The 17,707-nt window shown below is 42.8% G+C and overlaps 1 protein-coding gene across 1 annotated transcript in view; it reads left to right on the forward strand.

Annotated features, from left to right (window-relative positions):
* Nucleotides 1-1,077: 1,077 nt before the first annotated feature.
* The window catches only part of NUF2 (NUF2 component of NDC80 kinetochore complex), a 104,922-nt gene continuing 88,292 nt past the window's right edge, over nt 1,078-17,707 (forward strand). Inside the window, exon 1 of the mRNA XM_069737446.1 lies at nt 1,078-1,280. Within this exon, the coding sequence (XP_069593547.1) occupies nt 1,122-1,280 (159 nt within the window). The 5' untranslated portion in view covers nt 1,078-1,121. The remainder of the gene's footprint in view (nt 1,281-17,707) is intronic.

The following is a 17,707-nucleotide window of genomic DNA, read 5'->3' on the forward strand; positions in this document are numbered from 1 at the left end:
TACAAGACATTGCCTACATGGGGCTTTGGCTTTACTGAGTGTGCAGGTATTAAAATAAAATGCAATTAAATACATGCAAATCAATACAAATTCTCGGGCTACCATTAATTTTAGTATGACAAATAGGTTTACTTACAATAAAGACGTCCGATTTAGAAAACATTGATATCTATTTTACGCCCTCAGAAAAACGCTAAAAAAGCATCTTCACGTCCCACCTTATTGTGTAGAAAGGCAGCCCCTTTGCAAATGCAAAATGAGACATGTGTACATAAAAGTCATAGGGAGACATTGCAAAATTCCAAGTTGTGCAGCCAACGTCTTCTCTGATTGTAGGTGTTTTATCTTCTATCTTGCTTCTCCCACCTGCTAGCCCTTGTGACCCATTTACATTGGCCAATAATTAGCATTGATTGACTGTATTCTGAACTTGTTTACCGGCCTGTTTACGATAGCCGGCGATCAATGATGAGGACATAATAATTGCTAATGCAATTGTTCTGTCCCCATATACAGTATAAGTTATCTGCAGCACATCCCCTGCTTATGTAAGGGGGTACAGAGGCTAGTTCATGCCTCACCCTCCTTGATTAAGTCCCTGAGAAGCTGGTATATTTTATATGTCTTATAATATTGCCATGTTGTGTCATGCATTGTATAAATATATATTCTTGCGTTTAACAGATATAGGTAAAGTGTAGGATTTAGATTTAGCCCACGGTGGGGCACAATAGAGTAAGACAGGAGTAGGCTGGACCAATAGGATTTAGTAAGTTAGGAGGGGCCAACTGGGAGTAGCTTGGGAGCTTCCTGAAGTTAGTCAGTAAAGGCTGGGAGCCAGGACAGGACAGTTGTGTCCCGTAACGTTTAAGCTAGGGAGCCCAGCCATCCAGGGCCTGGGTCTAACAGTCACATGGCAATGGAGGACTACAGGGCAGCATCAAGATGGTAGCAGCTAACTTCGTGGGAGCAACCATTATTGTCTGGGGTCTACGTCTGGAGAGGGAAGCATGCAGGGGACTTCTGAAGCAGGTTAGACCATTCAGGAAGCTGCAGTAAAGGAGGCGACGCTACGACCCTCCGATATTCCTGGAGAGGTAAGGGACAGCACAGGGAGCAGAATGGTGATCTATTGTGAAGAACCTTGTGCTGTTTCTGTGACTAAACTGGACAAGCTGAGTAAAACTGTTTTGTTGAAGATGAACCTGGACTCTGACTGTCACTGTGTAGTGCTGAAGGAAAAGAAGGCCCCACAGTCCAATGAGGACCCTGCCTTACAAGTAAGTGCACTACAGAAGGGACAGTGTGTTTATGTGACAGAGGGCCCGGGTGCCACCATTAGTCACAACTACCCCAGGCCTCTGTTTCACTTATATCTGGGCAGTGCATTTTGCACCAGCTGGTATTCGGTAATGGGGGTTCCTACAAGCCAACTAGTGACTAGAGATGAGCGTCACAGTCACGACACATGCATGGAGAGCCTGTTTGTTGGGCTTTCCATGCATGTGTCGTGACTGTCACACAGCCGCGACACATGCAGCTGTGGCGCCAATCAAGTGATCGGCTGGCGCAATCCAGGAAGCCGGGTTCCCTATGCAGCTTACTCGGCAAGCGCTATAGCTTGCCGAATAAGAGGAACCCGAGCAAATTCGCTCATCTCTACTATTGACCATTGTAAAAGGGCTTGCACAATGTTCCTGCTACTGGCCCTGATATAGTTCTTGTGTGCTGCTCTCTTGACCTGTAATGCTGCACCTTTTCTACCCCTTGTACTGTACTTGCCATAGTATCTTGCTTTGTGCCCCTTGTAGTGTGCCTGTTGGACCCCCCACTAATGTGCTGGCTGTGCCCTCGTGACTGTGCCTGTTGCCTGATCATTGTGTTCCGACTTCCCCATATGCATTGTGTGTACTGTGCCCCATATGTTTGTGTCTACTGTATCAGGAAGAGAAGTAACTGTAAATGTCAATTTAAAACAAATCTAACTTGGTGTGGACACTGTGGTTGGAGTAGGCCGTTAGGACTATGACAGCAATGACACAGGCTCTATAGCAGCTGCCCTGCTGGTAAAAGCTGATCATGTGGACCTGACATCCTCAGCAAGCAACTGATATGCAGCCAGTGTATCATTTCATGGCACCGATTTGCATAAATTGGGGTCAAATATTACATGAGCTAATCTTGGGCAGGAAAGGTGAAAACTTAGGTGCAGATCCCATCCATATACAATAGTAGGCACTTTATCAAGTATTTAACCATGTAGTCCACCCAATATCAGTAGAGAGGCTACACCAGATATCACCATTCTGTCTCTTCTTCCAGGGATTACTGATTATACAAGGACTCTGGGTAGAGATAGAGCAATCATTATGTATAATAGACACGGATGATTCTCTCTTTGTCTCCGCTCGTTCCCTGTGTGCAGGAAATACATTTGCAGAATGAATATATTAATTGCGGTTAGAGCTGACCCCGGAGTTCTGCACCTCCTACTCGCCGGATTCATACAGCTCCGTCTGCTGCTCTATTCACACACTTATTAATAACGCATAATGTGCATCCTGTGTTAATGATAATGTGCTAGTCGGGTGTTATCATGTAAAAAAACACACCCGCAGGCTTTACACTCAGGTAATTACACTGCATTCGTACTACACATTACCGTTCACATCTAAAACCCTTCTCTGCTCACGGGACAGATATCTATCTTATGGCTGCAACTTGTAGATTTATCAAAGGAAATATTTTGTCTGAGATGTAAACTGATTTATTAGCAACATAAAGGAAACAGGTTTGAAGTGAAATTTTACTTGTTCCAAACCTACAATTTTATGTTAAAGAACACATTTGTAATATACACGTGTTACCCCTGCTGCCCCCAGTATGACACAGTTGCAGTGATGCTGTGAACATTGTGAGAAATCATCTGATCTATGGGAAATGTATCCAACATTTGCACAAACCTTCTTAATATCGCAAGTCTCTAGAAAAGTTTCATGTGTCAATAGAGGTCAAATTTATCATAATTAGTGGATCTGTCTCAATCAGTCTAAACTATACTACGCAGTTACTGGTCACAATCTATTTACGAACGTAGAGAACTGTAGGAAGTGCACAGTTCTAAGAGAAATCTCACATCCTAGAATATAATTGTTTATACCTAAGGATTAGCAGTAATTATTATAAATTGATAACCCTTCACTGCTTTCAGGAAATGTGGGTTCCCTGGACACAATGCACTTTCCCGATTCAACACAGCTGACTCATGAACCAAATCGCCCATATTCATAACTCCCAACTTTTGAAGAACAGAAAGATAGACAAAGTATGTGGAGCGCTGCTGGCGCAGCGGCAGATTTTGGCTACACATCAATCGACGCCCATTTACCATTTCTTTCTCCCCTGGCAGGAGGAGATATCAGAGGGGCGGTGGCAGTGAGGGACATTCAGCAGATGCCCCAGACTGCAGGGCGTAGACCCAAATCTGGGACTGTCCGCTGTATCCGCGACAGTTGGAACTAGAGATGAGCGGATCGATTCATGGGACTCCAATGCAGTGTCCAGGACAGTGATACCTGGTGGCGGGATGAGAGGCCGTGAATCTCTAACTGTCCGGTGTCCCCGGCGCGGCTTTTGATTTACCAGGGTCAGCGTCATCTGTGTTTCTTGATCTTGTCTAGTTGGGATCTAAGGATTTATTTTTTGTTCATTCATTCACAGTCGGAGCAGCCAGAACTTTCTCGCTGTTATGTAGCTTCACTATATGATATCTAATTTTTTTTGCGTCTGTAAGGTTGTGTTCACATATTGCAAAAATACTGTTTTTTTTCTTTGTTTTCTGCAGGATCCACATCAAACTACACAATAATAATCTTCTCTGTATTTTTTAGGCCTTTTCCATCTTATTTCATGCGTTTTTGGTGCAAATGTCAAGTCGTATTTTTAATGTGCTTTTTATAGTACAGAAAAGCTTTGATTCTGCACTTAAGTGACTAGTTTTTTTAAATGCGTTTTTTTAGGCTCCATGTAGAAGCCTCTAGAGAAAATAAAAAGCACCAAAACTGCACAAAAAAGAAGCATTTACGATAGGTGAAAATACAGCCTCGGCATTATATTTTTATTACATTTTATATGAGTTTAATCTTAAAAAAATAGCAATTATGCCATTTTTGTACGTCATTTCCCAATCCCCTTAAATAATCTGATCTCTGTGATGTGCGGGACGTTATGATTACAGGAACACCCAAGATGTCTGTGTTATTTGCTGATTTGTGATGTTTATTTATTTATTTTTAAAAAGTGCATTAAAAATTGCATTATTGAAATTATTTTACATTCTTAGTAATTATATAGGAAGAAAAAAAAATCACTTTTATTCTCCCTTTAGAATACAGAGACGTAGAAATACACTACTGTGTACAATGTATCAGTATAATCTGCCTGTGGGGTCAGAGCCTGCAATACAGATCAAGTGCACAAAATTCTCCCAGGGACATCACCAGAGCCTGTGGGTCAATTGGTTTAGCTCCTGCCTGTATTGTTGAAAGTTGTGGGTTTGAGTACTGGGGAGATTCATAAAAAAGAAAAAAAAACATTTTTGTAATTGCTTTTTATTAGTTTTATGGGAACATTGTATCTCTATGTACAAGTATAATTTGCTTCTGTGGAGACTGCCTGAAATACAGCTCAAGTTAACCAAATTTCCTACCTGAATACATCATTATGGGCTTTTGGCTCATAGGTAGAAGGTAGAGCTGATGCCTTTGAACATGGAAATGTGAGTTTGAGACCTGAGAATAAGTGAATAGTATAATTTAATTTATGTTAGTGCATCGAGCCATGAAGATGTCAAAGAGAGGCGAGTATGAGAAGTCGGGACAAAGCCCTGATGTGGGACTGGGTCATCAAATTGGGAGAATGCTGCTGAACCCAGGAAGGTTGGGAGCTGTGCCTTATTATCGGCCAATTGACTCTATGCCTCCACTGTACAGCCACTCATCATCTTTCTTACAACCTTGTCTTCTTTCCCTCTACTTGCTCGTTAACTGATCAACTGTTCATCTGGAAGTCTTTATTAATTAAATGGGTTATATGGTCATATGGCATTGATTACCTCTCCTCTGTTCAATATGTAGTGGTTTCTGCCAAAAACTGCATATCAGCTCTTATTCAAGCAAACAGGATCTGCAGTTCTCAGCAGCACCTGCTGCACATTGAGAAGAGATGTGCAGGGCAGCTCCGTCCAATTATTACATTATGTTAAAAACAGAGCTACTCTTCTGGGGTGAGAAAGCTGATTTTGGTGTATGAAGAATTGCCAGACCAAAGTTAGCTGGGAAACTAGTGTCTAAGTGTGAGAAATATAATAAAGCGTTAACTGTGAGAGTAGGGCAAATTGACAAACTATCGATATTAGGGCATTACCACTGAGACAGGGGCTATGGCAGGTGCCATGATTATCTGCTGAATGACACAAGGAGTCACACACAGAATGTACGAAATAGCAGGAGGAGCTGCTGAAGAGATTGCCAGCAGGCTTTTACAAGTATCAGTGGAGCATAACAAGGGTAAAGTCAATCCTAAAGAACAACAGCTGACAGCACCACCGCTCCAAGGAAACAACACGTGCCTGCTCACCTGTGATGGGAGTCCTGACCGTCGGATTTAAGGTGCTTCAGCCACCGAACAAGTCCAAATCCAAGCAAAGAAGAAGAAAGAGAAGGCAGCACTCATAGGTCCACTCCGAGCGGTAACTTTATTCGTTAAAAGCCATCACAGCCGGGAGAACCGAAAAAACAGTGCGGCGAGCCTGACGACGGCCGTTTCACGCCCTCCTGGCGCTTCTACTGACCCATAGAAGCGCCACGAGGTCGTGAAACGGCCGTCGTCAGGCTCGCCGCACTGTTTGTTCGGTACTCCCGGCTGTGATGGCTTTTAACGAATAAAGTTACCGCTCGGAGTGGATCTATGAGTGCTGCCTTCTCTTTCTTCTTCTTTGCTTGGATTATAACAAGGGTAAGCCCAGCATTTTAATACCTATTGTCTACCTAAGTTCAAACCAAGTTTTTGCTTTTTATAAGACTGTTGAAACCACCAAGTGTGTTGCCTCAAGGTAATTATGTTCTGATTGAATTCAGTTCAATGTCTGATTCAAATGTTTACATATAATGCCCAAATATAAAATACTTTTAGAATAACAAGTATTAATGGCCTACAATGCTGAATCTGACAAGGCCATTAAAAATTATGAACAATTGCTGTTTTTTAAAGCAGTTTAACGTATCCTCCTAGGACATGTAAATGTAAGGCAGGAAAGTAATAGGCTCTGAATTTCCATCTATTATCAGGAGTGAAGAGCTTCTCAGTTTTGGTAATCCAGGGCAATTTTTTTTTGTAAATCCTCATTCCTTATTTGGCATGTGGTCTGATAGGAAACTCATGAAAGAAGTCATATTACCCTACGGTGACTCTTTGCATTACAAAAAAAAGAAATAGAGCAGACTATGCTGTAGGTATACTTCAATATATGAATAGAGGCACTATGATAGATCTTGATGTAGGCCACTATTATGATTTTTGCATATTGCCCACTTGGTCAAAAACCAGCCCACTAAGTCAATAGAGGTTTCATATGTAGTGGATTTAGGACGAGCAGCACAAGATTGGATTTATTGATAGATCACAGCATAAAAATATTGCTTGCATGGTATTCTTTAAATCTAATCCATGTTTGAAGAACAGTATGACTTGCATCAATGAGTGCCCTTATTTTTAGTAATACAATTTTTATAATGTAATACAGGAGAGACACTAATTAATAATGATCCAATTAATGGAATCCAGGGACAGTAATTATCCACCACATCTCCTATTGCATCTATAATATTGGTGGTAATTAATTAGCACTTTTTTTGATGTATTGATACATTTACACTCCACTTACATATTCACAACGCTCATTTGTGTTTTCCGGATCTGTCTCCTGAGCGTAGTGTGTCCAGTGTCATAATGGAAGATGCTTTGCTAAGGCAAGAAGACAGCAGCGTTCTCTGCCTGGCAAGCAGATAGTTAAGGTCTCTCGCATCTCGCAGACATGGAGCCATTTGTTTGTCAGTATTAAACAGATAAAACAGCTGCCCTCATCTAAAAGCCACTCTCTGCTGCCAAGCGATAAATTGCTGCTATTATATGCAAATACCCGACAATCTGCACCCACAGAATCAACAGCCTTCTGAATGCATAATTGTACGGAGACAGATTCACCAAACATACCAAGATAGGGGAAGAAGAAAGAGTAGAGAGGAAGGGGGCGGTGAGCGCTGAGGTGTCAGAACAACTGATGAGTTGAGTACCTATCTTGAAAGAGAGCAGAGATTAAGAGATAAAACAGGAAATGTAAGGAAGGGGAGGAGGAAAAAGGCACACAGGTTGAAAGTTGAAGAGAGGACTAATGTGATGGAGCTCGGTACTTGGCAACTGTAGAGCATCAACATTATCTGTGAACGTGTATAGTCATTCTGCATGTGGATGATGAAGGGAAATGATGAACTCATTATATCAACATCATATGGAATAGCAATCTCTAGGGGGAGCGGAAGAGTGCAAACTATCTCCTGACCACTGGTGATAACCAATCTAATTGGCTCAAATCATGTAAAGTTGTTTTGTGTGTATGAAGTCATTACTAGATGACCAACCTAAAGGTCCCCACAGACATTCGATGGTTGGCCGATCCCTGTGAAATTAGCGGGTTGAACCAACACTCTAATGTGTATGGAGGCCTTAGAGATCAAAGTTTGTGGGCAGGATTTAGCCTCACTTGATATGGACAATAATGGGAAGAGATCCGTATTAACGATAGTACGAATAATAGTTTCTGCAAAAGCCCCCTGATATTCGAAACATGTAAACATAGCTAAGCAAGTGTCCATCCACTTGCTATGTTATCAATCAAGGATCATTATGGGCAGATTATTTGCCCATGTAAATGGATCTTTATGGGGTATTTACAGTTACATACCTTCATGTATATAGGTAATCAACTAGAATGGCATCCGATAACCAGGAATGTCTCGTCAGAAGTTCATTTGTGGAATCTCCATCCTTCAGAAAGTGTTTGCTATCATTAGGTGTGTTTTGCAGAAGCAGAGTTGGTACACAGCCCCATACAGTGCTGAGCCTTATTCCACAACTGTTCTAAGCCAGAATATGACAATAACCACTGCTGTGATAGGCAATTCAGTATCACAATGGACATAGCGGTCAGAGCACATACAGTGATCTGACAATAACCCCAAATAATAGAACGAGCTCTGAGACGTGGGAACTCTGCAGACCGCAATCCCTAATCCTCTCCAAACAACACTAGAGGCAGCCGTGGATTGCGCCTAACTCTGCCTATGCAACTCGGCACAGCCTGAGAAACTAACTAGCCTGAAGATAGAAAATAAACCTACCTTGCCTCAGAGAAATACCCCAAAGGAAAAGGCAGCCCCCCACATATAATGACTGTGAGTTAAGATGAAAAGACAAATGTAGGGATGAAATAGATTCAGCAAAGTGAGGCCCGACTTTCTTAACAGAGCGAGGATAGGAAAGATAACTTTGCGGTCTACACAAAACCCTAAAGAAAACCACGCAAAGGGGGCAAAAAGACCCTCCGTACCGAACTAACGGCACGGAGGTACACCCTTTGCGTCCCAGAGCTTCCAGCAAAACAATTAGACAAGCTGGACAGAAAAAATAGCAAACAAATAGCAAAGAAGAACTTAGCTATGCAGAGCAGCAGGCCACAGGAAAGATCCAGGGAAAAACAAGTCCAACACTGGAACATTGACAGGAAGCATGGATCAAAGCATTAGGTGGAGTTAAGTAGAGAAGCACCTAACGACCTCACCAGATCACCTGAGGGAGGAAACTCAGAAGCCGCAGTACCACTTTCCTCCACAAACGGAAGCTCCCAGAGAGAATCAGCCGAAGTACCACTTGTGACCACAGGAGGGAGCTCCGCCACAGAATTCACAGCAGTACCCCCCCCTTGAGGAGGGGTCACCGAACCCTCACCAGAGCCCCCAGGCTGACCAGGATGAGCCACATGAAAGGCACGAACAAGATCGGGAGCATGGACATCAGAGGCAAAAACCCAGGAATTATCTTCCTGAGCATAACCCTTCCATTTAACCAGATACTGGAGTTTCCGTCTTGAAACACGAGAATCCAAAATCTTCTCCACAATATACTCCAATTCCCCCTCCACCAAAACCGGGGGAGGAGGGTCAACAGATGGAACCATAGGTGCCACGTATCTCCGCAACAATGACCTATGGAATACGTTATGTATGGAAAAAGAATCTGGGAGGGTCAGACGAAAAGACACAGGATTAAGAACCTCAGAAATCCTGTACGGACCAATGAAACGAGGTTTAAACTTAGGAGAGGAAACCTTCATAGGAATATGACGAGAAGATAACCAAACCAGATCCCCAACACGAAGTCGGGGACCCACACGGCGTCTGTGATTAGCGAAACATTGAGCCTTCTCCTGGGACAAGGTCAAATTGTCCACTACATGAGTCCAAATCTGCTGCAACCTGTCCACCACAGCATCCACACCAGGACAGTCCGAAGACTCAACCTGTCCTGAAGAGAAACGAGGATGAAACCCAGAATTGCAGAAAAATGGCGAAACCAAGGTAGCCGAGCTGGCCCGATTATTAAGGGTGAACTCAGCCAAAGGCAAAAAGGACACCCAGTCATCCTGATCGGCAGAAACAAAGCATCTCAGATAGGTTTCCAAGGTCTGATTGGTTCGTTCGGTCTGGCCATTAGTCTGAGGATGGAAAGCCGAGGAAAAAGACAAGTCAATGCCCATCCTACCACAAAAGGCTCGCCAAAACCTCGAAACAAACTGGGAACCTCTGTCAGAAACGATATTCTCTGGAATGCCATGCAAACGAACCACATGCTGGAAGAACAATGGCACCAAATCAGAGGAGGAAGGCAATTTAGACAAGGGTACCAGATGGACCATCTTAGAAAAGCGATCACAGACCACCCAAATGACTGACATCTTTTGAGAAACGGGAAGATCTGAAATAAAATCCATAGAGATATGTGTCCAAGGCCTCTTCGGGACCGGCAAGGGCAAAAGCAACCCACTGGCACGAGAACAGCAGGGCTTAGCCCGAGCACAAATCCCACAGGACTGCACAAAAGTACGCACATCCCGCGACAGAGATGGTCACCAAAAGGATCTAGCCACTAACTCTCTGGTACCAAAGATTCCAGGATGACCAGCCAACACCGAACAATGAAGTTGAGAGATAACTTTATTCGTCCACCTATCCGGGACAAACAGTTTCTCCGCTGGACAACGATCAGGTTTATTAGCCTGAAATTTTTGCAGCACCCACCGCAAATCAGGGGAGATGGTAGACATAATTACTCCTTCCTTGAGGATACCCGCCGGCTCAGATAAACACGGAGAATCGGGCACAAAACTCCTAGACAGAGCATCCGCCTTCACATTTTTAGAGCCCGGAAGGTACGAAATCACAAAGTCAAAATGGGCAAAAAACAGCGAGCAACGAGCCTGTCTAGGATGCAAACGCTTAGCAGACTCGAGATAAGTCAAGTTCTTATGATCAGTCAATACCACCACGCGATGCTTAGCTCCTTCAAGCCAATGACGCCACTCCTCGAATGCCCACTTCATGGCCAGCAACTCTCGGTTGCCCACATCATAATTTCGCTCAGCAGGCGAAAACTTCCTGGAAAAAAAGTGCATGGTTTCATCACTGAGCAATCAGAACCTCTCTGCGACAAAACAGCCCCTGCTCCAATCTCAGAAGCATCAACCTCGACCTGGAACGGAAGAGAAACATCTGGTTGACACAACACAGGGGCAGAAGAAAAACGACGCTTCAACTCTTGAAAAGCTTCCACAGCAGCAGAAGACCAATTGACCAAATCAGCACCCTTCTTGGTCAAATCGGTCAATGGTTTGGCAATACTAGAAAAATTGCAGATGAAGCGACGATAAAAATTAGCAAAGCCCAGGAACTTTTGCAGACTTTTCAGAGATGTCGGCTGAGTCCAATCATGGATGGCTTGGACCTTAACAGGATCCATCTCGATAGTAGAAGGGGAAAAGATGAACCCCAAAAATGAAACCTTCAGCACACCAAAGAGACACTTTGATCCCTTCACAAACAAAGAATTAGCACGCAGGACCTGAAAAACCGTTCTGACCTGCTTCACATGAGACTCCCAATCATCCGAGAAGATCAAAATGTCATCCAAGTACACAATCAGGAATTTATCCAGGTATTCTCGGAAGATGTCATGCATAAAGGACTGAAACACTGATGGAGCATTGGCAAGTCCGAATGGCATCACTAGATACTCAAAATGACCCTCGGGCGTATTAAATGCAGTTTTCCATTCATCGCCTCGCCTGATTCGCACCAGATTATACGCACCACGAAGATCTATCTTGGTGAACCAACTAGCCCCCTTAATCCGAGCAAACAAATCAGATAACAATGGCAAGGGGTACTGAAATTTAACAGTGATCTTATTAAGAAGGCGGTAATCTATACAAGGTCTCAGCGAACCATCCTTCTTGGCTACAAAAAAGAACCCTGCTCCTAATGGCGACGATGACGGGCGAATATGCCCCTTCTCCAGGGATTCCTTCACATAACTGCGCATAGCGGTGTGCTCAGGCACGGATAAATTAAACAGTCGACCTTTTGGGAATTTACTACCAGGAATCAAATTGATAGCACAATCACAATCCCTATGCGGAGGTAGGGCATCGGACTTGGGCTCATCAAATACATCCCGGTAATCAGACAAGAACTCTGGAACCTCAGAAGGGGTGGATGACGAAATTGACAGAAATGGAACATCATCATGTACCCCCTGACAACCCCAGCTGGACACCGACATGGATTTCCAATCCAATACTGGATTATGGGCTTGTAGCCATGGCAACCCCAACACGACCACATCATGCAGATTATGCAACACCAGAAAGCGAATAACCTCCTGATGTGCAGGAGCCATGCACATGGTCAGCTGGGTCCAGTATTGAGGCTTATTCTTGGCCAAAGGCGTAGCATCAATTCCTCTCAATGGAATAGGACACTGCAAGGGCTCCAAGAAAAACCCACAACGCTTAGCATATTCCAAGTCCATCAAATTCAGGGCAGCGCCTGAATCCACAAACGCCATGACAGAATACGATGACAAAGAGCAGATCAAGGTAACGGACAGAAGAAATTTTGACTGTACAGTACCAATGGTGGCAGACCTAGCGAACCGCTTAGTGCGCTTAGGACAATCAGAGATAGCATGAGTGGAATCACCACAGTAGAAACACAGCCCATTCAGACGTCTGTGTTCTTGCCGTTCAACTCTGGTCATAGTCCTATCGCACTGCATAGGCTCATGTTTAATCTCAGGTAATACCGCCAAATGGTGCACAGATTTATGCTCACGCAAGCGTCGACCGATCTGAATGGCCAAAGACATAGACTGATTCAAACCAGCAGGCATAGGAAATCCCACCATGACATCCTTAAGGGCTTCAGAGAGACCCTTTCTGAATATAGCTGCCAGCGCAGATTCATTCCATTGAGTGAGCACGGACCACTTTCTAAATTTCTGGCAATATACCTCTATCTCATCCTGAGCCTGACAAAGAGCCAGCAAATTTTTCTCTGCCTGATCCACTGAATTAGGCTCATCGTACAGCATTCCAAGCGCCAGGAAAAACGCATCGATATTACTTAATGCAGGATCTCCTGACGCAAGAGAAAATGCCCAGTCCTGAGGGTCGCCACGCAAAAAAGAAATGACGATCCTAACCTGTTGAACTGGGTCACCAGAGGAGCGAGGTTTCAAAGCCAGAAATAGTTTACAATTATTTTTGAAACTCAGAAATTTAGTTCTATCTCCAAAAAAACAAATCTGGAATAGGAATTCTCGGTTCTAACAAAGAATTCTGAACCACAAAATCTTGAATATTTTGAACTCTTGCCGTGAGCTGATCCACACATGAAGACAGACCTTTAATGTCCATTGCTACACCTGTGTCCTGAACCACCCAAATGTCTAGGGGAAAAAAAAGGCAAAACACAGTGCAAAGAAAAAAAAATGGTCTCAGAACTTCTTTTTTCCCTCTATTGAGAATCATTAGCACTTTTGGCTTCCTGTACTGTTGTGATAGGCAATTCAGTATCACAATGGACATAGCGGTCAGAGCACATACAGTGATCTGACAATAACCCAAAATAATAGAACGAGCTCTGAGACGTGGGAACTCTGCAGACCGCAATCCCTAATCCTCTCCAAACAACACTAGAGGCAGCCGTGGATTGCGCCTAACTCTGCCTATGCAACTCGGCACAGCCTGAGAAACTAACTAGCCTGAAGATAGAAAATAAGCCTACCTTGCCTCAGAGAAATACCCCAAAGGAAAAGGCAGCCCCCCACATATAATGACTGTGAGTTAAGATGAAAAGACAAACGTAGGGATGAAATAGATTCAGCAAAGTGAGGCCCGACTTTCTTAACAGAGCGAGGATAGGAAAGATAACTTTGCGGTCTACACAAAACCCTAAAGAAAACCACGCAAAGGGGGCAAAAAGACCCTCCGTACCGAACTAATGGCACGGAGGTACACCCTTTGCGTCCCAGAGCTTCCAGCAAAACAATTAGACAAGCTGGACAGAAAAAATAGCAAACAAATAGCAAAGAAGAACTTAGCTATGCAGAGCAGCAGGCCACAGGAAAGATCCAGGGAAAAACAAGTCCAACACTGGAACATTGACAGGAAGCATGGATCAAAGCATTAGGTGGAGTTAAGTAGAGAAGCACCTAACGACCTCACCAGATCACCTGAGGGAGGAAACTCAGAAGCCGCAGTACCACTTTCCTCCACAAACGGAAGCTCCCAGAGAGAATCAGCCGAAGTACCACTTGTGACCACAGGAGGGAGCTCCGCCACAGAATTCACAACAAACCACTTAAATAAGGGAAACAACTATCCATTTTTACGCTAAGACATGAAGGTCACTCAGTCTAGAAAATTGCTAGAACCTTGAAGGTGTCCACAAATGCAGTCATGAAATCCATTATGTGCCTTTCATCAATACCGTCCAAAGAAAGAAAGACCAGCAATTGTGTAATGATGCTTTGCTGGTGACATGGTTGATGATTTATTCCAAATTTAAGGCATACTGACCCAGCATGGCTACCACAGCATTCAACAACAACATGCCATCCTATCTGATTTGCACTTAGAGGGGCCATCATTTGTGTTACAACAGAACAATGACCCAAAACACATCTCAAGGCTATGTGAAGAAGAAGGAGACCGAAGGAGTACTGTGGCAGATGACATGGCTTCCATAATTACTCAACCTCAACAGACTCTACAAGATTTGGGATGAGTTGAACAGGAGAATTAAAGCGAAGCAGCCAACAAGTGCTTGGCATCTCTGGGAACTCTTTCAAGACTGTTGAAATCCTTTGTAGGTGATACCTGGTGGGTGAAGGAAAATGTCATTAAGAAAAATAACATTGAAACTCCAGAACTCCAGATTTTCAGTTCTCAATTCCCCAGAAAATAGGGGAAAAAAATCCAAACTTTACTCATTCAAACTATAGTTAGTTGACCACACAATAAAACAAGCTTTGTTTTTGCATACTGAATTATGGCCTTACAAAAAAGGCAACCAAAAATAATATTTTCTTACAATGTGCTACATTTTTAAAAGCAGCAAAATACAAACAATTTCATATAAATAAATTTGGTCTTGCCGTAATCATTTTAACCACACAATAACACAAAATACTTAAAAACAATGGTGGAATTTCAGAATAATCCTAACAGATGTGAAAGATGAAAACTGGTTCTACTTTACAATGTATCAATGAGTGTACAGTCATGGACAAAAATTTTGAGAATGAGACAAATATTAATTTTTCCAAAGTCTACTGCTTCATTTTTTCTAATGGCAATTTGCATATACTCCTGAATGTCAGAGTGATCAGCTTAACAGCAATTACTGTACTTGCAAAGTCAATATTTGCCCAGAAAATGAACTTTAACCCCCAAAACACATTTCAACATCATTACAGTCCTGCCTTAAAAGGAGCAGCTAACATCGTTTTAGTGATTGATCCATTAACACAGGTGTGGGTGTTGATGAGGACAGGGCTGGCGATCAATCAGTCATGATTAAGTAAGAATTACATCACTGGACACTTTAAAAGGAGGCTGGTGCTTGGTATCATTGTTTCTATTCAGTTAACCATGGTTATCTCTAAAGAAACATGTGCAGCCATCATTGCACGGCACAAAAATGGCCTAACAGGGAAGAGTATTGCAGCTACAAAGATTGCACCTCAGTCAACAATCTATCGCATCATCAAGAACTTCAAGGAGAGAGCTTCCATTGTTGTCAAAAAGGCTCCAGGGCGCCCAAGAAAGACCAGCAAGCGCCAGGACCGTATCTTAAAACTGTTTCAGCTGCGGGATCGGACTACCAGCAGTGCCGAGCTTGCTCAGGAATGGCAGCAGGCTGGTGTGAGTGCTTCTGCATGCACTGTGAGGTGGAGACTCTTTGAGCAAGGCCTGGTTTCAAGGAGGGCAGCAAAGAAGCCACTTCTCTCCAGAAAAAACATCAGGGACCGACTGATATTCTGCAAAAGGTACAGGGAGTGGACTGCTGAGGACTGGCGCAAAGTCATTTTCTCTGATGAATCCCCTTTTCGATTGTTTGGGACATCTGGAAAACAGCTTATTCGGAGAAGAAGAGGTGAGCAATACCACCAGTCTTGTCTCATGCCAACTGTAAAGCATCCTGAAACCATTCATGTGTGGGGTTGCTTCTCAGCCAAGGGAATCGGCTCACTCACAGTCTTGCCTAAAAACACAGCCATGAATAAAGAATGGTACCAGAATGTCCTCCAAGAGCAACTTCTCCCAACCGTCCAAGAGCAGTTTGGCGCCCAACAATGCCTTTTCCAGCATGATGGAGCACCTTGCCATAAAGCAAAGGTGATAACTAAATGGCTCATGGAACAAAACATAGAGATTTTGGGTCCATGGCCTGGAAACTCCCCAGATCTTAATCCCATTGAGAACTTGTGGTCAATCATCAAGATACGGGTGGACAAACAAAAACCAACAAATTCTGGCAAAATGCAAGCATTGATTATGCAAGAATGGACTGCTATCAGTCAGGATTTGGTCCAGAAGTTGATTGAGAGCATGCCAGGGAGAATTGCAGAGGTCTTGAAGAAGAAGGGTCAACACTGCAAATATTGACTTGCTGCATTAACTCATTCTAACTGTCAACATAACCTATTGGTACTCATAATATGATTGCAATTATATTTCTGTATGTGATATAAACATCAGACAAACACTAATAAAAACCAGAGGGCAGCAGATCATGTGAAAATATAATTTTGGTGTCATTCTCAAAACTTTTGGCCATGACTGTAAATGGCCAACTCAGACCAGATTCATCATCTTTAGCATAAGGCTGAGTGATCAGAAATCTAATTCTAAACCAACCTTTAGGCTTCGTTTACACATTGCTGAAAAAGCTGTGACCACCAATCAATAATATAGTATAAAAAGCAGGGTGTGATTCTAGATTAAAAATAAACTTTTAATAAACTCGTTAAAAAATGGTAGACCCAAACAATCAAAACACATAAAGGACTCACAGTACGTCACATTTCAAAAGAAGAAATGCCAATATCACAAATAAATCGAACTGCCTCAGACCTCAATATCCCAAAATCCCTATGAATAAATCTATCATGGGAACATAAAGGTCCGATATCAGCTGGCAGTGCGAAAAAACATCAAATTTCACATCACCTGGTCATTTGGCAGATCAGACCACATATGCTCTTTATATATGCATCTATTATTAGCAATGACCGCTCAAAATGGTGTGTGAAAGGAAAAAAAAAAAAAAAAAAAAAGTGAACAGTTTCACCCTATAGCGAATTAATGACCCCAGTATACCTTTTCGTTACTTTGCATTGGGGGTCATTATATAAAAACTGGTGATATTCTATGATGGGGTATTTGTATGGATAATGATGTGCCATCTCCCCAGTCTTTACACCAGATAAAAACGGTCATTAATTCGCTATAGGGTGAAACTGTTCACTTTTTTTTTTTTCCTTTCACACACCATTTTGAGCGGTCATTGCTAATAATAGATGCATATATAAAGAGCATATGTGGTCTGATCTGCCAAATGACCAGGTGATGTGAAATTTGATGTTTTTTCGCACTGCCAGCTGATATCGGACCTTTATGTTCCCATGATAGATTTATTCATAGGGATTTTGGGATATTGAGGTCTGAGGCAGTTCGATTTATTTGTGATATTGGCATTTCTTCTTTTGAAATGTGACGTACTGTGAGTCCTTTATGTGTTTTGATTATTTGGGTCTACCATTTTTTAACGAGTTTATTAAAAGTTAATTTTTAATCTAGAATCACACCCTTCGTTTACACATTGCAGTCTTTGGTTCTGCCTCAAAAACTACAACATGGCCGCCAAGCGTGAGTGCAGCCTGTATGGGCAGATAATCTGCCGTATCGAGCACAGATCATTGATATTGCATGCCGATTGTTACCCTTCAACCAACCACATGTCCAAACTGT

Source organism: Ranitomeya imitator, chromosome 8, assembly GCF_032444005.1.
Source record: "Ranitomeya imitator isolate aRanImi1 chromosome 8, aRanImi1.pri, whole genome shotgun sequence".
NCBI classification, from domain to species: domain Eukaryota; kingdom Metazoa; phylum Chordata; class Amphibia; order Anura; family Dendrobatidae; genus Ranitomeya; species Ranitomeya imitator.